Source organism: Temnothorax curvispinosus, unplaced genomic scaffold (genome assembly GCF_003070985.1).
Source record: "Temnothorax curvispinosus isolate PA1 unplaced genomic scaffold, ASM307098v1 QBEX01013129.1, whole genome shotgun sequence".
In the NCBI taxonomy this organism is placed as follows: domain Eukaryota; kingdom Metazoa; phylum Arthropoda; class Insecta; order Hymenoptera; family Formicidae; genus Temnothorax; species Temnothorax curvispinosus.
The window spans coordinates 247,965-275,440 of NW_020222909.1; the positions used below are offsets into that span (position 1 = coordinate 247,965).

The 27,476-nt window shown below is 34.0% G+C and overlaps 3 protein-coding genes across 19 annotated transcripts in view; 1 reads left to right on the forward strand and 2 right to left on the reverse strand.

Annotated features, from left to right (window-relative positions):
* Positions 1-4,269: 4,269 nt before the first annotated feature.
* LOC112463209 lies at positions 4,270-9,104 on the forward strand. Of its 2 annotated transcripts, none has more exons than XM_025029436.1 (6): positions 4,270-4,521; positions 5,029-5,701; positions 5,805-6,118; positions 6,219-6,458; positions 7,409-7,675; positions 7,791-9,104. In XM_025029436.1, exons 2-6 carry the CDS (start codon positions 5,221-5,223, stop codon positions 8,076-8,078), a joined length of 1,590 nt encoding a protein of 529 aa, XP_024885204.1. In that variant the 5' UTR covers positions 4,270-4,521; positions 5,029-5,220; the 3' UTR covers positions 8,079-9,104. The 2 variants fall into 2 exon arrangements, with proteins under 2 accessions (XP_024885204.1, XP_024885205.1); XM_025029437.1 differs by lacking the exon at positions 4,270-4,521 and adding an exon at positions 4,578-4,767.
* A 1,587-nt stretch (positions 9,105-10,691) lies between these two features.
* Positions 10,692-11,732, reverse strand: LOC112463210 (bis(5'-nucleosyl)-tetraphosphatase [asymmetrical]). The gene is made up of 2 exons (XM_025029439.1): positions 11,387-11,732; positions 10,692-11,052 (listed from the first exon to the last, which is right to left on the reverse strand). Exons 1-2 carry the CDS (start codon positions 11,499-11,501, stop codon positions 10,736-10,738), a joined length of 432 nt encoding a protein of 143 aa, XP_024885207.1. The 5' UTR covers positions 11,502-11,732; the 3' UTR covers positions 10,692-10,735.
* A 2,463-nt stretch (positions 11,733-14,195) lies between these two features.
* Positions 14,196-27,476, reverse strand: part of LOC112463218 (serine/threonine-protein kinase MARK2-like) — a 66,092-nt gene continuing 52,811 nt past the window's right edge. For 10 of the 16 annotated variants that reach the window (XM_025029464.1, XM_025029463.1, XM_025029453.1 and 7 more), the window contains 6 exons: positions 26,312-26,479; positions 24,827-24,947; positions 24,611-24,699; positions 17,230-17,271; positions 16,077-16,188; positions 14,196-15,924 (listed from right to left, as the gene is read on the reverse strand). In XM_025029464.1, the coding sequence (XP_024885232.1) occupies positions 15,706-15,924; positions 16,077-16,188; positions 17,230-17,271; positions 24,611-24,699; positions 24,827-24,947; positions 26,312-26,479 (751 nt within the window). In that variant the 3' untranslated portion in view covers positions 14,196-15,705. Of the gene's footprint in view, positions 15,925-16,076; positions 16,189-17,229; positions 17,272-20,864; positions 21,481-22,546; positions 22,916-24,610; positions 24,700-24,826; positions 24,948-26,311; positions 26,480-27,476 lie in introns of those variants that run through there. The other 6 variants (XM_025029466.1, XM_025029465.1, XM_025029459.1 and 3 more) reach the window with 4 other exon arrangements.

Sequence of the window (27,476 nt, forward strand, 5' to 3'; positions counted from 1 at the left end):
CACACACACACACACACACACACACACACACACACACACACACACACATTGTGAAAATTAAGAAACAAATCACTATTGGAGTAGACATGAGACGTGGCGTGTGTCTTGTCGATGCAAACTATTTAACAACATTGCAAAAAGATTTCAACCACCAAATGGCTTAAGAAAAATTAACAAACTTCTTTGATGATAAAAGAAAAAGATATCTCGAAACTTAAACCGATTTTAATAAAGTAGGCGTATATGAAGACACGCCCGCGCTCTCGTTAATCAAAACTATTTAACAATATTATAATAATGTTTAATGTTAAATATTAGTCGTTAAACGGCGTAAGAAAGATTAATAAACTCCATAGATTGCCCAAAAAAATGGATATCTCGAAATTCGAACCGCTTCTAAAGTCAACTTTATCTGTGCAATGTCGTTAACAAACGCATAGCATTGCCAACATATTTTTGACGAGATTAGTTCAATGTTGCATATTTTAGTATTCGAAGTCTTCTTTTTCTCGCTGGCTATTAATCGAGAAACTTTATCGGTGAATTTATTAGAAAAAGACATACTCTCTCTTTGTATTAAATAACTTTTTCGCGGATCACCGTTATGTTAATTATTATAGTATTCTAAAACTTTTTATCGTTGAATATAATAGAACAGAAGTGCTTTGCATCAAAAGACACTTAGCATTTGTCATTATACAAATATTTCTCATGATTCGTCTAGTACTGTGCGTCAGAATTTAGCGCTTCGTCTTTTTCACAGATCATTTGTGGCTACACATTTCTCGTTGGCTAGCATTTATGCAACGGCATTCTATAACTCTTTATCGTCTAATCTTGTTCGAGAGAGCATGCCTCACATTAAAGGATACATAAAAATGATGAGATGAATGTATTTCTCGAGATTTGTTTTGTGTCGTTTGTAACATTTCGGATCGTCTACCTTCCCACCGAGCGCGAGCGACGGCATTCGTAGCTCCTTTTTCTCGTTGGCTAGCATTATGCAACAGCATTCTATAACTCTTTTTCGTCTAATCTTGTTCGAGAGAGCATGTCTCACATTAAAGGATACATAACAATTATAAGATGAATGTATTTCTCGAGATTTGTTTTGTGTCGTTTGTAACATTTCGGACCGTCTACCTTCCCACCGAGCGCGAACGACGGCATTCGTAGCTCCTTTTTCTCGTTGGCTAGCATTATGCAACAGCATTCTAAAACTTTTTATCGTCTAATATTGTTCGAGAGAGTATGCTTCACATTAAAGGACACATAACGATATTAAAATAAACGTATTTCTCGAGATATTAAGTCGCGTATATCCGAAGATCGGCGCTCTGAAGTACGATACGCGACACCGACTGAATCTCGAGAAATAAGTTTATTTGAATATTGTTATGTGTCCTTTAATGTGAAGCATACTCTCTCGAACAATATTAGACGATAAAGAGTTTTAGAATGCTGTTGCAAAATGCTAGCCAACAAGAAATGTGTAGCCACGAATACCGTGTCCGGCGGCTTTCGGTGAGAAAGTCGAAGCTCTGAAATGTTAAAATAAAATAAAAAGTCGCTCGCGCGTCGATTTCTCGCGCCAAGCCAGCGACACATGGCCTTGACCTACTTTCGACGAGCAGCTGTACATTATTGATTTTCTTTCTAAATGGCCTTGACCTAGATCGCCGAGTCCGGACGCCGATGCCGGCGCGCGGCGTGCACGACAACGCATTAAAGAAATTTCGAGAAATACGTTTATTTTAACATCGCTACGTACTCTTTAATGCGAATCATGCTATCTCGAACAAAATTAGACGCTAAAGAGTTCGTCGCATTTCGGAGTTTTTCTTTTTCTCCAACTACCGCGCCCGATATCATTCAGCGTTATTTCTTTCTCGTTCGCTAACATTATGCAACAGCTTTCTAAAATTCTTTATCGTCTATAATTTTATTTGAAAGAGCATGCTTTGTCTGAAGAGGATATATCAATGTAAATATAACGGCATTTTTTAACAAGTGTTTAATTCCGTACGCTGATGATTTAGGAAACTCCGTTCTTCTCGCCAGTTACCTTTATTCAGTAACGTTTCGAAATTTTTTATTCTTAAATTTTTGGTAAGTGTGTCATTTATTAGCACTAACATTGTATATAATGTTAATATTTTCTTTGTAATAACAGGGTATAACATATTTCAAATAAATAAAAATGCATACTGTTCATATACCGACAAAATTGATTAACTGGGCGAAAGTTGTCTCGCTTATAAAATAGTATTTGTAATATTTAATTTGTATTTATTAATTAATAAAACAGATTGTATGTTAAAATATTTAAAGAACACTTTGTTGTTTGAAGAAAACATGTTTATACATTACAGTTGATCCCAATTTGTTATATGTATTGCTAATCTTGCAAAATATGTTGCTATATTTTACGTGCGCGTGAATTCTACATATATGTGCATATCGCTGTGCACTTGTGTCTTTTAATAAGCAAGGGTTATTATTAAATACATTAGTAATTTAGTAAACAATACAATATTAATATTAAATTATTATTAAGTAATAGCGAGAAATATATTATGTATTCGTCGAGACGCTTGAAAGATCATAAAAATTATGAAAAAATTTTTGAGTTGTGAGAAAAGCGAGAATCGCGAGTTTGGAGTCGTCTGTAATTCCTCAGAAATCGCTCCTGTTACGCGGGAAGCATGAAGAGCAAGGAAGTTGCAGGAGGTATTCGAACAGCGCGTAGCGGCAAAACGAGTTTGCAGTCGTTTGTAATTCCTCAGAAATCGCTCCTGTTACGCGGGAAGCATGATGAGCAAGGAAGTTGCAGGAGATATTCCGGCAGCGCGCGCGGCACGCCTACCCCCACTTATTACCCACTGCCGTCGGAATGGCGGCAATGGCGCGCGGCCCGGATGCCCCTCCCACGGCCAATCAGAGCGCTGGCGGGTATGCTTAGAGGGGTCAGAGGCTCCCGCGCTCTGACCAATAGCAGCGTAACTAAGCGGAGGCAATGTGGGGAGGCATCACCCTCGTTTAGAATACCTCCGTCAACCTCTTTGCCTAACATGCTATGCTAATACTTTTGTCGATTTAAACGGAGGTTTCGACACCGAGAATCGCCATTTTCGCCTAACCTTTTAATAGAATATGTACTTTTAACAATTTTTATTATGTTTCGTGCATCTCACGCGTAATCAAATCCAGCTTTTTCTCTAATTATAAACCGACATTAAAATACACATTTTGTTGAATTATTGTTCTTTTTATTAATTATATTCGTTTTAATTCCAAATAATTCCCGCGATAAAACGTAAGCAAAGTAAGATAATCCATAACGCAAATTTTTCTCGAAATAGTATCTTACAATACAAAATAACATTATAATGCAAATAACTTGTTAGCTAATTTATTTGTTTAATTAATACGCAATTATTGACTAATAAAAGCATCATATTAATGTATACATAATTTTCGAAAATCGTTCAGTACCGCGCATTAGAATTCAGAGCTTCCTATTTTCGTTATGTAGCATTTTGCAAGTGTATTCTAAAATCGTTTATCGTTTAATTCTTAGAAAATAATGTCGTGCATTAAAGTATACATATACATACATATGTACATGTATATTATATTAAATTAATTTTTATTTCAAAATTTGATTAAAATTTCATCCGGTAAAAACAGATCAATTTGTAGAGGCCCTCCACCACCCCGCCAACTTTAATTGACGGTCCTCTTTTCTTTAGATGTGTACTTTTCTATTATTTACTATTTTATTGCTATGGAATTTACAATATATAACATATAGCATGTACAATTTCTTTATTACAATTTAAAATTTACAATTTGTTTTACATCAAAAGGTAGCGTTAGACCACACTGCCCCCCCCCCCCCTAAAAATAACACAGTTGCACCGTAACATTAGCAGTTATATAAATAACGAGAAATACTGCGCAACTTAACAAGTCCACAATTAAAAATCTAAAAAAAATATATTTGTATCTTCTGAAGTCCATGCCAACGTCCACGCGCGCGTTATTATCTAAGAAAGCCAATCCTTTCATAAGTGTTTCGCAGAATGCAAATTCTCGTTCTAATTCGCATGTGATCCCGATTGCAAATTGTTTGAAATGCGCGCAGCATTTGTATTAATTGGCTACATTGCAATTATCGGTGTCGTGTGTCGTTGGCTTAAAAACCGAACCTGAACCTGAACGATCGCGATTTTTTTTTGGTAGGTCGGTACTCTATGGCGCACATGCACTCCATGGCCTGTCACAATTAGGGAAAATGGCTGACGATTCGTCGGGACACTCGGGACGTGTTTTGACAATTCTGGTTGCCTGAGTTCGATGGTCGACGAGGAGTCACGTCGTCACGTCGCGGTGGAAAGCACAATTTCCGTGGTGTCGTCGGTGTATTCTTAGCGGTGGTGTCGTCGTGATGTAAAATCCAGACGTGCGTTCGCTCTGCGGGTCTCTACTCTCGCAGCTCGCTAGTTGTCCACTTGTTCCGTACGTAACTCGTTTAAACATGTTTCGACCTGCTCCGGCTGCCCCTACCAGTCAGGGATCACTTGATACTTTTTCAAGAGCCTGTTATCACCATTTTATTACCTCTTTTTTTTTTAATAACGATAACGAAATCTGTGCGTGAGATGAATCATCCTATCGATCACACACGATAAGTAATTGATGTAATTGTACTACACCAGTGTTAATGACGATCAAATTTAGACTCGGCCTGTCATTTTTTTCGAGGTATCGTTTATCATCCAAGATCATCACGCGTGATACAGTATTTGTACTCGGCTCAATAATACGGCGAGAATGTGCTGCTAATGTGTGAAACGTATATTTACTCCTCAATTCATTTCGAGATACTAAACAGCATGAATCATTTATTCGAGTACATATATAGATATCTATTACGTACCGTACCAAAACTATAAATAAGTATATCACAAATAAATATTTCTCTAGTAGATATACGTTACACAGTGATTTTTATTATTAATACAGGTGAAAATGCAAGAAACCCATTGCATTCTTTGACGGAACGTCCTCCATGTGGCTAGGTGGATATAAAATCTGTGAAAAGTTAGGGCATTATGCCAAATTAGAGATTGCAACGTGTGTCTTGAATAGTTTCTACAATCATGGCGTAGACGACGGATCGTTAAGGCGATAAAATGCCTGCCATGCAAATTAATAATGGGACAGCACTTTGCTAGTCTCAGAGACTTGTTTAGAATGGATGGTGAAAGACAGCCTACCGAGATATGCGCTAATGCGCTTGGTCACCCGTTGCCCTTGGAAATGGTGAATCGAGACGGCAATGAAAGTTTGCCTGAAAACGAGACTAATGGCAATGTACCTGTAACGAATCCTAATATACTGCCGAACAGACCAGAATGTAAATTAGAAGCGAATTTGGACAACGATCGTTTAAACTTAGATGTAGACAACCATAATACTAGATTCGAATCTTTGTATAGTCAACCTGTCGAAACTCAGGATACAAAGCAAATTTGTAACAATGGTAACGTTGCGTGCGAGCCGTCATTCAGACAACAACAGGAAGTATGCTGCGGTAGTTCTGGTGGTAGCAACAGTAGTAGCAGTTCCGAAGATAGTCCTGTAAATCCACCTTTAAGAAGATCCTCCAAAACTTTGTCATTTGGAAAGCGAAAAAGTATGTATCGAATTCATTTCTCCCATATTCATCGTAATTCTGTTGCTTATCAAGTGTGTGTGTGTATGCAGTGATAACTCAAATTTGTTCGCTCTCACATTAGATAAACAGCGCAACAAGGATCAAAGTCCAATATGCAATCACGTTTTATCGTCGAAAAAGAAACGTAGCAACTGGGTATTGAAATTTAATTGCGCCAAGAGCAAAAGCTCAAAAAACACTGACATTATTCCCGGCCAAGGGAATGGTAACTCTGATTGCATCTGTACCGGTTATAGGAGAACCGAGGAGCATCCCATGGGTGCGGGCATCGTGTTTAATAGTCGATCTGCTCCGCAAAGTCCCGTTCTCGGGCCTTTGCCACCGAGTCCTGTAATTGATTTATCGCGATTTAACCCCGAAGAATTTCCTATGGAAGTACGTTCTTATCTCTTGATCGCTTTTGAAGACTGAAGAGAAACTTAAAGACTTGCTTTCATTCTATATATTAATGGTTTTGTTTTGTCTTTGTTAAAAGGATTGCGACGAACGCGCTCGAATGCAGCGCGCTCGAGAGATGGAGGAAGGCGTCGAGCCTCCTCCCGGTTATAGGCCTAATTATCCTATGGGAATACAAGTTCATCCTAACGGAATAACGGTGGACAGTTTGGCGGCATTGTTCCAAGCACATGCCGGTATTCAAGCTGCTGCTCTTACAGCCTTGTCCCAGATCGACTTTACGTTAATTCCAAATATTGAGAGACCCGCGCATACGCAGGTAAGCTTCTTTATGTCACTGATTAAATTTATGTTTTTTAAATATTCGATTCATATAAGAATAAATTATAAATGCATATCAATACTTTAGGAGGAGATCAATTTACACATGCTAAAGAAATAAAAATAATAATAATATATAAACACGGAGGTTATATACATTACAGTTTGTGCATCAGCCACATTGAACAAACCTTGTGCTACAAATACATTTTGATTTGATCTAACGTTTATTTAATGTTTAATCTTGCTGTCAAAGCCCAATATCGAGCAGTCTTGCCAGCTAACTCATGCCAGTTAAACAATATTTTTTAATTCGAAAAAGTAATTTATCTCATTTAATAACTTTAAACATATTATATAAGATAGAGAATAGATATATTTAACAGTAATTTTATTAGTAGAAAATTTTTATAAAAAATAGTGTACAATTTTTTACAAGTTTTGTGTAATCTATATCTATACAAACTATGTGCAAAAAATGGGAAAAGAAAAATTTAATTGCGGCAGAAGGTACACGGTATGTGTTACGTTTATACAAATTTATACATTTTTTAACTTTCGACAGGTAACGTGGGTAAAAGTTACACGGCGAGTCATGTGGATTTGTTGGATCCCATAAAATAATTATCACTAAAAAATGTCACAACCAATTCTCTATTGGAGAATATAACCTTAAATCTGTTAAATAATTCATATATTAATTGAACAATGAATCAAATTAAAAATATTTTTTATTTCTTAGACTTTAAATAACAATTAAGTCACTCAGACTCCATATTATGGTCCTGCCACAAGTGCCGCAAACCCTAGCTGGGGTCTGACAGACCCCACGTTACCTGTCAAAGGTTAAATTTTTTTCTAGTATACATACAGTCATCTCCTGAAGTATTGATACGCGTATTTATAAATCATGCTCTATATTCATTCCTTTACAATTTCATAATGCAGGTCGATTATGTCCATTGTCTCGTACCAGACTTAAGGTCGATTACAGCTTGCTCCTTCTATTGGGGTAAGATGGATCGTTATGAGGCAGAACGTTTATTGGAGGGTAAGCAAGAGGGTACTTTCTTACTCCGAGATTCCGCGCAGGAGGAGTTCTTGTTTTCTGTGAGCTTCCGTAAATATGGACGCTCGTTACACGCACGGATCGAGCAATGGAACCATAAGTTTAGTTTTGATTCGCATGATCCAGGAGTTTACGCTTCCGAAACAGTACGTATATTTGTTCATTTCGTATTTTCATTTTATCTTGATAATCAATATACAGATATAATTATCTATTATCCAGTATAATTCATGATCCGTTTATACCATATCCGTTTTACAGGTATGCGGTTTAATCGAACATTACAAGGACCCCTCGTGTTGTATGTTTTTCGAGCCCATGCTCACTATTCCGTTGCATCGCAATTTCGCATTTCCGCTGCAGCATCTGTGCAGAGCGGTGATAACCACGCGAACAACGTATGATGGCATAAACAAGCTGCAGTTGCCAAAGACACTTAAGAGCTATCTCAAAGAGTACCACTATAAGCAGAGAGTGCGAGTCAGGCGATTAGACACGGAAAACGATTCGCACATGGACTGTAGATCCATATCATGTTTACCGATATGAATCTCTTCGTATTAATATTCGATAGAATTTTATTATATGTTGCATAATTATGTTTCGTTATCTATATTTACAGTTGTACTGCCGTATCAAATGCGAGCGGTACATGCATCCAACATTGTAATACCAGGAATATCATGACTCCGACACACAGTTATACAGAATATCATTGCAATATTAGCAATAAAAGCATTGTATTCGTCTTAAGCGATAATAGATACCGAGGGAGATGGCGTAGTATATAATTAAAAAAAAAAAAAAAAAAAATGAAAAGAGAAAAGATTGAACTTGTGTGATTTTAGGCGCGACAAGTGCCTATGTTCACTTGGCAAAGTTTAGTAATCCTCTATGTAAATACTAAATACATCAGGATGGCAGTGCTTCTTACACTCGCACAGTGTATTGCGAAATCGTGTATTATGTAAACTTCAATATCATTGCTATTGTTCTTATTATTATACTACTAAACTTATTTCTTTATTTTATTCCTAACTACATTATTTTTTAATCATTATTTTGAACATGTATAATTTAATTTTAATTAAAGTTACAGGAACAGTTTGTATATTGATAATTTTTATAGAACGATACCAAAACTTATGCCTGAAAGGCGCGGCAATTTAGTCTTTATTACTACAAAACTATGATGTCGTCATAGTTTTAATCTTCATACGTAGTTAAAGTTACGAAAGAAAAAAAAGAGTGGAAGAAAGAGTCATTGCAAAATCTGGTTCGTATTACTCCTATTGTGCCTATTTATAATGTTAAATATTAGGTAAAAGCTGTCTGTGTTGATGTTTCTCATTGCCAGATACAAAAATCTATAATTTGTGTAAATTCTTTAAATTTCGACACGTGGAGTTAATATCAGATGCAGTGAATTGAATTTGGAGTAACAATGCAAATCATTGAATATTGATAAATTTGCGAAGTATATAATATTATAGAAATTGTTAAAAGTATTGGTTAATGGTTATTCGTATAATGAACTTAATATTAAAAAAAAAAATAATAAAAATTTAATATTTATTACGTGTATATATTTTACTCGTCTCGATTCCTGATACAGCGATCATATTGCATACATTTTTAAGGAAAACGACCAACTACAGTCAACTACTTACACAATTTGCGTAATATTTTCTTTGATAATAGAAACTACTCATCTTGGGCTATCGTAAACACGCGATTCTATATATGGATGGATATCTTGACAAATTTATATTTTCATGCTTTTATATCAGCAAAACAAAATACAAAAAAAGAAATATTTCAACATAATTTTGCTAGATTGCTTGAGATAAAACAAAGATTTCAATGTAATTCTTGGCTTCCATTTGTTCTTAATAATACATACTTATCGCATCCCTATGTATCTAAATTCCATGGCATGCTAAATTTAATGTAACGATTAATTCAGGACTTATTTTTAGTATATTTCACATAATTACAGTACTGTTTTACAAGTGGAATTCATTGGAACGTAATTTTTACAAATTGCACTAGACTAACGATCGTAATTAATTTCCAACAACGTATTGCGTGACTGGTAGCAGTACTTTGTAGTTGAAGACGAAGAAGAGAGAGAATAGTACCACAAGAAAAATGTCTGTTATACTAATGTAAGAAAAATATAGATTTTGCTCACAGAAAAAGGTTACAAATGATGGGTAACGTCTTACGTGTACAATTGCAAAATTCAATATTATACTACGTGTATTGTAATGGCTTATTATTGTTATATGTTATCTATGCGACTTATCACTTTACATTATTACGCATAAAACTCGATTTAGTTAATGTCGAAATATTTTGAGTCAAATATATCTAAAGGTTATGATGATCGTAATAAATAAAAAAAGGATACTGATAAAATTCCTTTCCCACTTCTCTACCATGTACAATTCGGTAACGAGCGTATATCGGAAGTACCAATATTGCAGAAAAGATCGTAGACTTCGTACAACGTTATCCATTATGGTTAATGTGTGTGACTAATTACCGCTCCAAGCTCAAACTTCTGCGAATTAACTTTGGAGTTTGGGGCTGACAATGAGTCTGATGAGTCACAGTTCACATGAGTTCACAGCACCGATAAGGACCTGGGACCTGGGGTTGCTGGGTACGTAGGGAGGTTTCCAGCAAGCGACACAAGCATCGTTTTATCTTTCTTTTTTGGTAATAAGTAACAAAGATAAAACGATACTTGTGTCGACTTGTGCCGCTTGCTGGAAAGCTAGGCTCCCATAGCAACCAATTACAGCCGAAGTTTAAAATGGTCTCACATATTCGACAATTCTCGCCTACGATAGATCCGACTCATCTTGGCCTGTTCGTTTTAGCTGAACTTGTTGCACGGCTCGTCTTTCCTCTTTTTCTTTTCACATTGGAGAGAAAAAGAGAAAAGATGAACCGTGCAACAAGTTCAGCTAAAACGAACAGGCCTCCGGGACAGTCCTGACGGTCCTGATACAGGTGATACATCGATAACACCATTTTTAAAGCAATTTTAAATCGAAAGGTTTGCTTTCATTGAATGTAGAAGTAGTATTTACGAATTTACATTATTAGAAATGACTGGACTGGACAAGATAAATATATGTTTTTTTCTCTCTCTCTCTCTCTCTCTCTCTGTCGAGACGAAAACTAACGTACGGCACCTATGCAAGATTTCGCGATACGTATTTATCGAATTCGTTGAGCGCTTTCCGCATCTCGTCGTATCTCGCGCGATCACATGCCTCGCGCAACGGGAGCCAGTCGAACGCCTGATGCTCGTCCGACAATCTCACGGGCTTGTCCGGATTAAGCAGCTCCGCCAGCCAATAGATGACGATTTTCGGTCTCCCCTTTACTTCGTACGTCATCTCGTGCCTAGCGTCCTCGAAGATCTTGAGATCGTTCGGCACGAAGCCAGCCTCTTCTCGAGTCTCGCGCAAGGCCGTCTCCATATCGGATTCGTCCGGGTCGACGTGCCCTGAGACAGAGGCAACCGAGCGTACCATCGTCAAGTCGAGTCGAGCTTATTTAATTAATCTCTTCATGGACACAATAATATAGTGCGATAGTCTAACAAATTCATATAGTAATGAAATAAATTAAATATATTATGATAATTGTTCATTTTTTTAAATAATATTAGAATTTGAAAATTATTTATGTATAATAAATGTATATGACTCCCGACAGTCCCGACTCCGAAGAGCTTAATCGCGCGATGTGAACGAAACCTTAATCCACTTGTTCACCATGCAAGTCAGAACGTTTGGTAACGATCAGCTGACGAACGGTATCGATGTAGATATGCTAACCTTTAGGCGGCGTCCAGTGATGGTCTCCGTACGATGTCTGCATAAGTAGATACTGAATGGTACCTTGAAATCGGCGAAAAATCACAAGACCACAAGCGCGTTGCTGCAGCGTCATGACCGATCACGGCCGATGGTCGGAAACAGTAGGAAATGTCGAAAAATTACTCGCGAAGCTACTGGAAGCTACTAAAGCCACTGAAGCCCGTACCGACATCGACTCACGCGTTAAAAATTGCAGGCTGGACATCGACATTCGACCAATCGGAACGAGACGGGCAGAGTTTCAAAATAGCGATTTGAAATATATAGAATTTAATTCAGTTTTCTTTTTCTAGTCTACAATTTCAATCTTGAATTTGTGAGTAATTACTTTTAATCATGTAACAAAACTAATCAAAATTCTCTTTTTATCTGTATTGACTGTATTAGAAATAAAACCATAATTTTAAAAACGACAGCAATTTTTTTAACATTTTTGTTAGTTTGCAATTAATTACCTGATATTGTTTATATACGCAATTTAAAAAAAAATTACCTTTATATCTCGCTAATTGAAGCAAGTAGCGAGATTGACTTAATTCGTTATAAAATCCTGATAAGACGTATATTATATGAAAGTAGAGTAGAAATGAATTCAAAAAACACTCATGGGAAATCCATTCGTGCGATCTAACGAATGTTTCTCGAAATATTTCCGATCCTCTTACTGCAAACAATGGTCTTCAATGGTCTTCGAGTCCAAATAAATGCAATTTTATTTTGTAACATTGATATTGTATCAGCAATATTTTTAAGATCCAATACAATATTTACTTTTCTTCTTAAATCGTCGTCTGGTTTTTGTACTTTTGCAAATTTAACTCGAATGTAGAGGAGAAACTTATATAATATTAGAAACTTTACGACTAGACATCCGTCGTAACAACGTCGTCTAACTCTAATTGCAAGAAGCATATGACAACCAACGGTCCTGCTTCTCAAGTGAAACGTTGTCCATATTTATACACATCGTAATATCGTAATTATATGTATATATACACATTAATTGGCAGCATTAGAACTTAGAAAGGAATGCGCGTCCACCGAGTCCACTCCCTTTTTCTTCACGATTGTGGGAAAGGAATCTCATGCGATATCGGACTCTGCACAAGTCGGCATGGGTTGGCACCGGGTCGGCACAGCTTTTCGCAGAGTTGCGGACAATGCGGACAATGCGGAGTCGAAAGAAAGAAAAGAAAAGAAAACATATCCAATACTCGATCGTGTGGTGGCGAGGGCGAGCTCGCGCGTTTGATAGGAATCTCAATTGGGAAACAATGCGTGTTACCATTTTATTATAAACGTTTTGCTACATTTTGGCTAGATACCGATCACCAGAAAACACTTAGCAAAGCTGTATATGTATGTACCTATCTACAGAGACCGACGTGTGTATGTACGTAATTCACGTATGTGTGTTATGTGCGCGTCGAGTTGTCGAGTAGTCGTCACTCGTCACGCGCAGCCACACGGGCGACAACTGCGGGAGTACTATATTCTTTCGCGGTAATTACATACAAAAAAAATCACAAGAAAGCTTTCCCCCCCGGCATTACGTCAAATTCGATTCCAAGCGTCGCCCGTGTAGCTCCGCGATTCTAATTGTCTCTCAATAAATCCTTCTTTCACGCGTTAAAATCAAGAATGTCTTTAGATTTATATCTTCTTCTTCACTTAAGCATCGATCATTAATTTATACATTTATTTCGTAAAGCAAGCGGGCGAAGGGTGGATTTATGTATAGATTACGATAGATAATTAATTCGTCTATATGTCAGGGATGTGTGTATTATTAATGCTATCTGAAGGATCTTACGTTAACATTAATAATAATAATAATGATAATAATAATAATAATTCATATGTGTGTGTGTGTGTGTGTGTGTGTGTGTGTGTGTGTGTGTGTATCTCTATAGAGTCATTTACAACGGCCGCTCTGGATTATAATCTTTTTCTTTTTATTTTACACGGTGATAATGATGCTCGATGTTGTACTCAGGATACTAATTCTGATTGATGTAGGAACAAATGGAAAAAAGAAAACGATCATTATCCTCTGTCTAATTTCCTAAAAGTGATTGGATCTCTCTTTCTCTCTCTCCCTCCCACCCTTCCTCTTAGAGAGGTGTGTGAATGTTTGCATCTAAGTTGCCTCTTCTTGTAAATCGATAACATTATTACTACATCATTATATTACATTATCTCGCTTATTGGTTCATGAAGTAATCCGACACGATGACACGAAACTGGTATGGTTATGCACAAAGAAGGTAAGTCCCGATGCCAGTGCTGCGTTAATCATTTACTTAGAATTTTTGTCAAGATGTAACGGACAATTGGCGCCGATACTTAGTTGCTATCAGTCGTTTCATGATCCGCAACACGACGTATCGCGATCGTACGTCGTGTTGACGCGCTGAAGTTACTCTGTATTTCTCAGTGTAGCAAGTGTTAGAAATGTGAAAAATCATTGAGTTTATAGTATGTAAATAAATTAGCCATTGCCTATTTTAATAACATACTTCATTAATCTTAGGCAAATATAAAAAGTTTGCGATACTTGAGTTCCAAAATGTATTTTATGATTTTGGTGTGAGGTTCTCTCTCTCTCTCTCTCTTTCTTTCTTTCTCTCTCTTCTCGTTAATTTTTAGTACCTTCGTAATATATACTATATACACCAAGTCTCTAGTTCGCTTCTACGGTAATCCCTAATTTTATTTCATTCAACTGCAAATACTTCTGAATGAAAGGATTAAATAGTACAATATAGCCAATTATAATACTTAAATTTAATATTATCATATTTCTCGTAGAAATAACAGATCTTGTTATTACTGATGTAGTTTAGATTTATAATTCCAATTTTGAGAATGATGAAATGTGTGTATTATTCACATGAAACACGAGTAATAACTCGATGATATTTCTAAATTGTTATTTTCTCTGCTTCTACCTTTATAGCATTCTGTATACTATATATTTATATATATATACTGTGTTGTTGTCTATGATAAAAAATAAAAATATTAATAATAATTATTACATGTTTTAATCATAATTGGCTAATGTCTATAGTGCTGCGTATTTTCAAACTTATACTACAGATAAAAAAAGTAAAGTGTCATAAAAATGTTCGAAAAGAATAAACGGTTGCACAGGATGCAACATTAAAAGAATTCAATTCATTATACATTTACGGCGCTAATACATTACAAATGATGATGGATTCTCGTCGATACAGAACGCAACACATATCGGTTCTGTAAATTTGTCAAATTATTTACAGGTAAAACCTCCGTTTGTGTAAAATTTTACATATAAGATATAAGACTGAGAAAACAGGAAGTTACAGAGAAATCTCTTGACGTTGTAGATGCACTGCCTCTATTCTTTTATCTTCGCGTTATATTTTATTGTACAAGGAACGCTGTCGCCATGAGAAACAAAATCGATATGAGAAATGTTTTATTAGGCACATTTAACAATCCGATTGCATCGATTCTACTTTAATCCTTCAGATAATACGCGATAAGTGTTCAACATTCTAAGGATATATCAATTTGAATGCAGATACCTTCAACGTCAAGAATAACACAAAACATAATACGTAATACTGTTTGAAAAATGAAGCGATACTTCATGATAGATATGATAGATTCTTCGAAAATTGGGAAGGCAGATCAACCTGTAAGCACGACTGATTATTTTCGCTCGGATGCACATTTCTTTGTTATCGATAACGAAAATTCAAAACTAATAAACGTAGATTATTGTGTCTAATGCCAGCTTTTTTGTACGGTTGATCAGGTCAGCTGGTCCGTTTGTCCCTTATCATTCGTTCTTTCTCTCTCACTCTCTTTCTCTCTTCTTCTCGTTCGCGAAACATTACGAAGACCCGATCTAGTTCTCCATTTTGGCACTCGGGAGTATTTGAATACGTATTTAGCCGTCACGGATCACAGTTTCGGACTTTTTTCGACGAATCGTTTATTAACGGTACCTCCAACGCAGAGGAGACGACGACGAAGACGACGTGAGAAGATTTCTCTCTTTCTTTCTTTTCCTCTCTTTTCCCTCTCACCTGACGATGACGTTCGTCGAGACTGGGACGGAGGAATCGCGTTTAAACGAATATTTCTTGGGTATCGGAGTCGGAGTCGGAGTCCCAGAAGAAGAAACAAGAGTAAAACTCCTCGGTGACCACCGCCACTTGGTGGCTACGCTCACGAGGTCGTTATGGATTGGCGCGATTGGCGGCTAAGGCGCCCGTGGCCGACAGTCACAGCTTGAGCTCGTTCGCGATTTTGCTGGCGATATTTTTAAAACCGATTGACGTGCCGGAGATACGCTTGAATCGCACCCCGTTCAGGGAAAGTCGTGGCAGCTTGCAGACCTCGATCTCCCACTGCACTTGGCTGTCCGTCGCCGCCTCGCCGTGCGCGCACAGCAATAGAAACCGCTCGCGTTGCTCGTACTGGCATTTGTTAGCGTCCAACACCTGGAACAATAGTCTGATAAGCTAATAGCCTTTTGTCTCCCGTATATAAACATTTGAATTAACTTATATCGTACAAAGTATGATATATTATACGCGTTTTCGATCGCGTGATATTCACGTTAACATAAAAACGTGCGTCTCTTTTTCAATACCTTTCGGATCTCGGACATTATTTCGTTAGGATCTCGACTACTGGTAGTCTTCATACTCCATGTGAAGCGTAGACTGCGCGGCTTGACCTGTTCGTCGTTAGTGGTAGCTCCGCTGTAACAAAAAGATATCTTAAACCCGTTCAATTACTCTAAAGCAATTCCAACGGTACAGATTTTACAATTACGAATAAATTTAATACGGCGGTAAATCCAACTGCGGCAAAAAAAAAAGAAAAAAAAACTTTCGCTAAATCATTTAGCGAAATTCCGAAATATGCTTCTACTTGCTACCTTGCATATTCTTTTTTATCTAACGGTAATTTACGTTTTCTCTCGGAATTTGTCCGAATATCTCTCACGGGTATTGCTTTTATCTATTGTTAGAAATTGTAATATGTTTTTATGCATATACGCGTCAAATCAAAAGTAACAAAATGTATCGAGTTATGTAAAATGGTAGATCTGGTGCAGAATGTGATGTTGTACATTGATGCTTCAAGCTTGCAATTGCGGCGTAAAAGTAAATTCTTAACCCGATTAAAAGAGATTCTACTATATAAAATCGTTGTGCTAAAATCCTTGCAAGCTGTCGGTAGATAACATAATGTAAAACATAAATGTAAAATGGAAATTCATCCAGAATCAAACCCTATGGAGAGTTGTAACATACATGCGTGACATGCAAATCATTTATATTATAAATATATTATTTAATTACAACTTTAGTGGTGCATACGTATATTTACATTTATATAGTAAAGAACACTTAAAAATGAGTTGTACAAAAGACAAAAGTTATATGTGAATTATTGCAATTCTGGATACATATTAGATTACTATCTCATAACGATATCAAATCTTAGGATATTCTTACGATATAATAAAATGATAATTAAAAACAAATATTTTTGACGGACAATTGACGAGCCATCTCACGAAATATACATGTTATATCACACAAAGATCATCGTAGACGTGCGCATCGTCAAATATCGTACTCGATTTAAACGCGAATGTAAGTAATCCGCCACACGTGTCGTTAATGACCGACGAACAGAAAGTTGGATGTACGAAAAATCAAGGAATAAATGAGTGAGAGAAATTGAAAATGAAGAGAATACGGATAGTGGTATTATGGTATGTAGCAACGTACCTCACTACTGGGTGCTTGGGGGGTACGGATGGGTCCATGGGGCTGAAATAACAAAACAAAGGCAGTTGCTAACAAACACTAAACATGATAAATTAATCAAATTGTCATATGTATAACAACCATCACCATCCTGTCACCATTGCACACTGATTACGACACAGAAAGTTATGATGTGTGATGAGCTTAGAAAATCTCTGATGGGAATGGCATAATGACATTTTCAAAATTACACATAAATTTTTATATAAAAATAAACTAAAACACAAGAGCGTGTAATGCTGACGTGAAATCTCATAGCGAATATAAGCGTTTATTGTTTGAAGAAAGATCAATTTTATTTCTCGGAGTAATTAAGTGATGCAAATTGCGATCGTGGTTCTTTTTCTAAAATAATATTTGATTCCTAATACGGTGTATCAAGGAATAAATTATGATCGTGTTGCGTAAATGTACAAAAAGAGTTCAATTCACACATAACACATTCCTATCGAGTTACATGCATCATGAACGCTATAAGACGTATTCTCGCACAGGCAAAAATGTTCTTTTTCATGTATACAAGGATTTAGAAATAAATTAATACAACATATACAAGACATTTCTGACATATTTATTAATGCGAAATTATTACTATTATTGCTCCTTAAAATTATTAAATAATATTTCTATCTTGTTTATGTATTATGAGCTATTTACTGCCCTCCATAACGTAAAATCTAAATTAGAATTTCTAAATTAGGTTTTTTAAATAATAGATTGACTATAATTAATTGAATATCCTAAGGATCCACTTTGGATGCTTGGACGGGCACGTAGTTGGAGTGCAGCAAAGAGCATAATCACTTAAAGACATGTTATGTTATATAAATTGCAAACAAATGTTTTTAAATTCATGTTTTGATATTTTAATATGACGTGGTCTCTCTCTCTCTCTCTCTCTCTCTCTCTCTCTCTCCCTCCCTCTCTCACTCTCTTCTTTAATTGTTCAATATTGTTTCTTTCTCTCTTTTCGCTTCTCTTATTTTCATATACATTAGTTTATTAGGTGACCTTAGATATTACATTTTATTACTTTTATAACTTTCTAATATCACTTATGTATCCGAATATCGATAAACATGTGACAAATACAAAAACAAATCCTAGTAATGACGATTTTAAACATTCGTTGAAAATATATTATATCAAAATACTAAATATATCGGGATACATTAATTGTGCAATCTCATTAATTGTAAATAAAAAGTTAATTGGAAATATATTTTATATCATACAATAGAAGTAAATAGTATATACGATTTTTTAAATATCCTTTATACAAAAGAATATAAAAAAATCATCAATGTCTTAAAAAATCAGAGATGATAAAACTTCTCTGATTTGCTACAAGTAGGATAACATATTTTTAAGCAGCTCAAGGCCACTCTACAGAATACGCCATGATTCGCGTTAATAAACGTATAATAATAGTTATTTGCCGTATAAATGTAGATGCTATTTGCGTTGACCAGATATTATTAATAAATGCTACTGGCAATGACTGTGGAAGGATTAGTGCAATTGATCTATCGTGTAACGAGATATTTGAAATACACAATATTATATAGGAGAAGGCACGTATCTGCGATATTGGGGTAACACATGATCACAATTCTCAAATTTATTATATGCGCAAAGACAATACCTGTACTTAGTATTGAAATGAAGCCAGATTGCAGATTATTAATATTTTTAATAGCCTTATACTGTAAAGGATTATGCGTAATACCTTGCTTCTGTATTTTTTTTTTTAATTAAAAATATGATAGATAAGTATGATTTCTTATATATTAAAAAAAATATATATATATAATATATATATATATATATTTCTACATATGATAAATATGACATTTATAAAAAGTAATCTTGAGTAAAAGCTATTATAAATGACAGTTAATTTAATCGGATTTTTAATATTACATTGTACTAAGCACAGCATTGCTCTTTAATAAGAAATCAGCATTACCATTTATCTTTATTGTTATACAGTGAGATTATCAAAGATATACGTGCTTAAATATTGTATATTTCTAATAATTAAATAATGATATAATGTATATAGATTAGGATACATTAATCAATATACAAATAAATGAAGTACCAATTAATTATGGCCTGCTTTGTTCAAATAACGATGTGTTCGATTATATGTCGCGTTCTCAATAATTTATACAATACACATATGAATATTTTATTAATAGAATAAATTAAAGCAAGGTGGGTAAAATCGAATTGCCATTCATTGCAATCAAATAGCACTCTAATCATAAATGTATTAGTCAGCTTTGAGATCAACAGTATATATAATTGCCAGTTTGCAGAAATAAAGAATCATTCTGTTATATTAGACATATGAATATTTTTGTGTAATCTGTTGCTATTTGCTTACAGAATTTCGACAATGAAAAATATCTGATAAAAATAATTTATACTTTTATTAATCGCATTAAAAGACAAGTGCTTTATAATCAAAGAGAAAAGATAAAGTGGAATGCCTGATATATATATTTTTACATATCTCCATATTTGGGTTCATTCGATCGAAATGTATTTGTTTTTAACGAATTGAGTCAGCTAAATAATATTCAAATATAAATGCAATTATATTGACATTGGTTAGAAAACATAAATATAAGAATCAATTCAAAAACCATGTAAAAGTATGAGGTATATTAAATTGTAAGACTCGTTTCTTCTTAATATTGGAAATAGATAGAGTTGATTAGCTCCTTTGCCTGTTTAGATTCTTTCATTTTTGCAAAGAAATACGTTATTTATTATAATTTTAAAATTATCTATAAATAAGAAAAAAAAGGTATAAAGCTGCACAAGATATTTTACGGAAGAAAATGTTGTAGCTATGTCAATATCTATACATACATATGTATGTGACAACATACGTATCCATTCATTTTAAAGGACATATTTCCTTGAATTTCGTTTTAGTGAAAGAATCAGTACAAGAAGCCAATGTATAAAGTTATTAATAACGTTACACGAAAGCCAGACACGTACTCCACGCTATCTTTGAAAAAAAGGAATCTATGCTGGATATAAAAAAAAAAGAAGAAAAAAAGAGGAAACAGCATATATGTTATACAGTAAAAGCATGAAATCAGTAATTGTACACAGTTACTAGTAAATTTATACATATACTAACTTTACTATTAAAACTGACAAGAAAGAAGGCAATTTGATACTTTTAATACAATAAATGTATGCCCTTACTATTCTAATTTAGCAAAAATGTATACGAACAATATGCAATTAAAAATACTATTATATATATATAGTTTACTATGTTCCAATAAATAGAAACCATTTTATTAAATAACATAATATCTGTTAACTTCTTGTATTTTTGACAAATTCTTTGTTTAGTTTTCTATTTTATTAAAAATTATTTATTAAATATAGATATAGATATTTATTTTAGATATCGTATATGAATAACAATTATTTTTGTTTAAAGTATTATAATATAATACGTTGTTATTATTTCAATTAAAAGTATCAAATTGCATGCAGTTCAATTTATAAACCATTTGTTAATCAGGATAAGGATGTGCAATTCACACAAGCATAAAATTTGTATCAATTAGTACGCTTTTACTAAAATTTAAATAAGAATATAAACTTGCGAGTAAGAGTAAACATGTTTATTTTTGTTCTTTAATTTCTCTAATCTTAAATAATTTACTAAATGTATATATTTAAATGTATAGATGTATTTATTAATAAGTATAATGTACATTTACTGAGAATTTTACGCTTTTACTGTAACATATACATTACATCATATCATACTTAGTCAATGGTATCAATTTCAACACAAGCAGCACATATTTTACATATTATACTATGAAAATATGCAATATGGAAGATATGCTTTAATCATTTGCAATAACAAACGTTTTATCATACGATAGATTCCACGTTAGAATCTCAAATATTATTGCTATCCAACATATTTTCCTAAAAAAAAAAAAAAAAAGAAAAAAGAAAAAATTAACTATAATGTTACAGGATATACAATATTATTCTAGTCTTCATTGTAATTTATGAAAAAAAAAAGAGAAAATCAAAACGAAATAAAATAATACATTCGTGGAAGATGCGATTGCCATGGCGCGATATATCTGCATGCGGCTCGCTCTCATTTCAGCTCGGGGGAAACAAGGCGAGACTTCCTCCTTCACTTAAAAAAATCTGTCAAAGTACGAACAATCATATGTACTCTATTATCTATTAAATCTGTCTGGTTCGTTCGTTAGTGTTAGTATAACTATAACATTTTCCTCACACTCGAAATTCTCTACCAATCGTAATCGATCATTATCGATCAAATATATACTTTCACGTTAGCAAGCATCTGTCGCTCTTATCTTCCAAAGGCAGTATAGAGAAAAAAGGGTATTATAAAGATAGTAATAATACAAAAACAAAGGAACATGAGTAAACGTGTTTTTCTCCAATAAAATATAAATAAGAAATTAAAAGGTTCGTTTCAAACAAAATATTTAGGAGTTGTAAAAATTTCTGTACTAATTTATATATGTATCGTTGATTTGCAAATAAAATTCATTTCATCATATTTGCAAGATTACTAGTTGCTAACTTTAATATAGAAGAATAATCTATGCCTGTCAATGCCTGTCACACATCCGCCGTTACATAAAAATATGCTTTCGGTATTTAAATTCACACCCATCATTTTAGTGGCTAGATACTTTACGTCGAAAGGCATCCATTAACTATCATCGCTCTTCGTAAAATGGTTTTTACATGTATTCTTTACTGTTACTTTATAACGAAGGCAAAACAAGTATAGTCTATACGCCAGGTCGATTGAGCATTTTTATCGAGGTTGATGGCTTAAGTTAATGTTTTTTTTATGTTTTTTGGGACCCAAGAAACAAAAAAACATTAACTTAAGCCATCAACCTCGATAAAAATGCTCAATCGACCTGGCGTATAGACTAGTAAGCTAAAACAGCTTTTGTGGCGTGAAAAATGGTACAAAAATATAAAGGAAAATATATATCAGATTTCTCTTTAGATAGACGACGTAAAGTATGCATATGGTTACAGGCAGACTGAATTAGAAAAGGCACAGATACCAGAGCTATATCTAAGTGCGTAAGGCGATTTCCATGTTTGTGATTTCAGGAAGACATTTTTTCTATTCAATAATTATATAATCATACATACATATACATATATATATATATATATATATATATATATATATATATATATATATATATGTATAGATAGATAGATTTGGATGCGATAATACACAATATATACACATATACATATCGTATGTATACTTGAAGATGACGCACAATATTCGACATGTAAAAGTTCTTAAAAAAGTAATTTACACTCAATCTTGAGAACCACAGAATAACGGAGTCATTTTTCTTTTGAGATTGTATGCATCACACAATATCCATTGAGCGGTTGACTAATAATAAATAGACTTTGCCTGTTTGCCCAGCTCGATTCGATATGCGTTAGGTACGCATCGGGCATGCTGTATCATGACCGTCGGCACATCGGTTGTGTTAAAACCCGTGTCTGTATGGCCTTTCGCTTGTCGGAACTCGAGAGATGAAGCGAAGCTTATATGGTTCATGGCCTGCAGCATATAATATATATACCGGTATGAATTGATAATAGAAACGACAAATATTCATTCTGATGCACCAATGGCTATGGATGCCGTCAATTCGCACATTTCTGTACAATTATTCTGTACTATGTTGGAACGATGAGTACAGTGACCATATCATGAAAGTGAAAGAATATTATAATAATTGTCTACAACAAATTGTATACTCTCGTTATTCTGCAGTCTTCCATCCTCAGCTCCAAGTACTTATGTACGTGTGTAGTATGCGCTGTCATTTTGCGTTTGAATGTGCGATACGATAATTAGGTCCCATATATATACATATGGGACCTAATATCTATATATATAAAATAAATCAAAGATATGCCTCGCTACAATCGAGTGAGAAAAAGGGATGCACAATGAGTATGCGAGGTGGCCTGAATTCAGCCAAGCAGTGTGTATTATTTCCATCAATCGATGTCAACAAAATTTGTCTTAAGCGCGAATCTTATAGCAATATAATAGACGATTTAATCTATGTATAATATAATAAATGAATGAATGAAAACTCTATATAAGAAGACGTTGTGTACTTTTCGTTATGCATATAGAATGAAAACGAAAAGATTTCTCTACTTAGAATTCAGCTAAAGGATACAATCTGTCAAGCCAATATTTATGGGACAAACAAACAATACAGATAGGTGAAGTACGCGATACGCTTGAGGATGAAAATGGTATATAAGTATATATAAATATTAAATAAAGCTACGAAACAAAATGCATAAGCTACATGTTTTGCGGCTTTCACTGATAATGGTCGCTGCTGGCTCATCGAATTTGTAACGAATAAGATCATATATATCCTTATAATATGTAAATATATTTTGATGTATAGAATTTCCAGAATTACATAGTCATTGTGCATCCTTAAAAACAGAAACATCATTTGCATGCAAACAATAGATACAATTTATCAAACTATATCACAATGTGAGATATATTCAAGTATATTAAAATTTCAACACTTAAATATTTAAGATGCTAAGCATGCACTGAGGATCCACTGCAAAGCTGTGATTATGCTAGCGCTCTCAGTCTGTACTTGTAATCGAATAATTGAATAACATGGCGACATGAAATTATTAAATATATATTTACTACTTGGTATATATATCGTGAAATAAATTAACAAAAATGGATGTATAATCAAGTAAAATGGAGCGAACGAAATAAAAGAAATTTATAAAAAATATGTAACAATGTTTTATGCTATGAAATATTTGATTTTCATGGACCTTCTTTACGCGTGGATATAGAGAGTATCGATTAAGATAATACATGCAACACAATATATACTACATATTATTGTATTGTATTAAAAAGATCGATTTTGGGTAACTGATGACTTTGGTACTTTAATACACATTTATCTTCTAAATTAATATCTTCACCATCTTTACGAGTTGATTACTAATAAGGTTTCAAAGAAACTATATATTTTACATTAATGCCAATTAGGAAATATATAATTTAATTATATAATCCGATCTCAAATTGTTTGTTTTGAATAGAATAATTGCCTTAGATTACAAAATACGTGAACGGTAAAAAAATATTCGTAAATGTACAGTGGTAATATTACAATCATACAAATTATTAGCATGCTGTCAAATACCGGTATCGTTAAATATATATTTAATCAATCACAGAACTTACCGTTTGGAGAACTTCGAGGATAATTTCGAGAAGAAGGACGGCCTTGCTAGTGGGCTAATTGCATTTGTGTCCTGCGTTTGTGTGTGACCCTGGAAACACATTCATATTAATTGTTAATAAAATAAATAATTCCTTATAATTAATAATTGCTAATAAAAGAGGCAAACTTAGTAAATCAAATTCTTCTCCTATAATTATGTCACCTTAAGTGCTCACCTGAGTGTGATTTCGCTGTGCTCTATTTTGGCCAGAATGGAACGTACTGCGACTCGGAACATTCCGTGGAAATGCTGGCGTAGTGGTTGTGGTAAGTCTGTTGCTTGTGCATACACCCAAACTAAATAACAAATAATAATTTCTGTTTTAATACAAATTGCAGTCACATCATAAATATATATATAGGCTGATTTATCAGCATTTTTATTTTTATGCACACTATAACGGATTATGGAAAGTACGTGTTCGCAGCGAATACACTACCATCACCTATTCGATTCAAGTAAAGCTGGTATCAAGATGTCAAGATATAAAGTATATAAAATTAGTTGTTCAACTGTTACATTTCTGAAGATATTATTGTGTAAAAGTTTTCAACGCGCAAGCAATGTCTTACAAATTAAGCTTAGTGAATAGAGTTAATAAAGCAATAGACATGAGAAATTAATTCATATTGATAAAAAATATGTAGTACGTTATTGTTCAAATAGGCACAGTCTACTGTAACTGCGCATGCATCGGAAAGAAATTATTTCAAGAATATAATTGTGCGTTCTGCGAGAGATATGTTTTAAATACAGCAATTGAATAAGAAAGGAAGCTAGAAAGGACTTCGTGATTGTAAATGGCGTTTTCCAACATCCAAGTAACTTTTGTTAGATGTTGGATCATATAAATAATTTATAAAATAGATAATATTAAATAGCAGCTTACACTCTATATACGATATGATAAGTTTTCAAAGCTAACAAGGAAAATACAGAGAGAGAGATATATATATAGTATGTATCAAACGCGTATTTATATGTGAAATTGATGATCGATTGGAAATAAATACTTCTTTAATAAAAATAATTATGATAACATGCTTCTATATATATACTACAGTATATTATCCTAATTGTCCTACATATTGAGCTTAGTGATCGATCAAGAGTCATACAAAAATTTCCAAGTGAGCGAAATGTAAGCATGTCGAAATTGTATCATGAATCGTAATGAGATGATTGTACCATGATCAAACCTAAATGATTTTTATACAAATGGAAAAAGAAGCAATAAAACCGATATATAAATCTAGCAAAGTTTATATCATGCAAATGAAAAAGAGAGAGTAAAGAGAGAGAAGAATATAAAAAAGCAATGAGAAAAGAGAACAAAAAAACAATGAGAGAATGACCAGAAACTATCCTAGAGAATCCTATGTCGATAATTTTTAAAATAAACCAAAGAAATCGGCACTGTCGTTTTTGAGCTTTTTGAGCTTCTGAAAAACGAATTTTCTCATCGTCTGCTTCGGCAAAATTTGCGAAAGACTATAATGATAGGAGAGACCTAATTACCCTAAGAGAGTTAGTGGCCCAAGAAAGAAGTAACAAAATAAAAAAACCAAATGTATCCGAAATATACATATATATTTAATAAATATGCAGGAATGTGTATGCAGGTCTTTCGGTTTTTGTATTAGGCATCGGGGGCCTGTACCTCTGCCTAAGGGGGTCAGCAGTGGCGAGTAAGGAGTTGTGGGCGTTGCGTGGTTGAGGGTCCAGTAGTGAATGGTCGCTGGGGGGTACACCACTTGAGGAACGGTGACTTGCGCTGATGCTCGCAGACTTGGTGTGACCCCGCGTTGGTCTAGTGCCCTCGCCCAGGCTGTGCACAAAACTAATCAGCAAATTGCCGAACCTTATGTTCCACGATTTAATCCTATTTTTTGTATATAATAAAGGAACAGAAATTCTTTTAAGACTGTACAGAAGCAAAACGGGGCGAGATCTAAAATTTATGAAATTTCAGATATTGAAAATATTTCGTTACATATTTATGCACATGACATGATAATAAATTTAATTTTTGAAAGATAAATAATTTTATATTAAGAATTTCCTTACTTGTTTCAAACAACTTCTTGATTCTTACAACTTCAAACAACTGACTTGATTCTTACTTGTACTGTTATTTATTTTTATGTAGTATATTGTAAAAAAAAAAAAAAATCATATTTAATAATTTTCATATATATTTAAACATATTTTATTTACCCATAAAAAATTCTAAAAAAATCTGCGCACATATATATAGATACGTGTATGTGTAACATATGTACATATGTATATATATAAATCATATATATCTTTATAGAAATATATATTTTGTAACTAAAATTCGTTGACAAGGAATATAAAAGGGGAGAATCGTAAGGATGGAAAAAGGAGAATAACATTACTAACTGCTGCAGCAAATGTAACTTCGCGAAATACTCGTACGATAAGAGAACAGAATATGATGCTACAACATAAGGATGAAAAATGTATGATGGATGTTAATGTGTGTGTCTAAACACCTTCTCGACTAGATATTTGAAGTAACAGTTATACACGTAGATGCGACTGCGGTCTGATATCAGCAAGTGTCTGCACATGTATAAACGTTACATCGGACTGTCCTATTCAATACATCTGTCAAGGCATAAAGAAAGTGATATTGCAATGAACGATTGGCAGGCAGCAGCCAACATGCTAGAGCAATGCAACAAACAAATGAACTCCCTGGCTTTTAATGATAGACTTTGTTATTATTCACTCGATTATCAAGTCATTTCTCGAGTAATGGTTTAGTGTACTTTACACACATAAGTAATCAGTCGTCT

Excerpts from the sequence above, each read along its gene's own strand:
- LOC112463209 (XM_025029436.1), top strand. The coding sequence starts at position 5,221 with ATGGGACAGCACTTTGCTAGTCTCAGAGACTTGTTTAGAATGGATGGT. Across the intron at positions 6,459-7,408 it reads AGAGACCCGCGCATACGCAG|GTCGATTATGTCCATTGTCT; the intron begins GTAAGCTTCTTT and ends TTCATAATGCAG. Across the intron at positions 7,676-7,790 it reads GAGTTTACGCTTCCGAAACA|GTATGCGGTTTAATCGAACA; the intron begins GTACGTATATTT and ends TCCGTTTTACAG.
- LOC112463210 (XM_025029439.1), bottom strand. The coding sequence starts at position 11,501 with ATGACGCTGCAGCAACGCGCTTGTGGTCTTGTGATTTTTCGCCGATTT. Across the intron at positions 11,053-11,386 it reads TCACTGGACGCCGCCTAAAG|GGCACGTCGACCCGGACGAA; the intron begins GTTAGCATATCT and ends CCTCTGTCTCAG.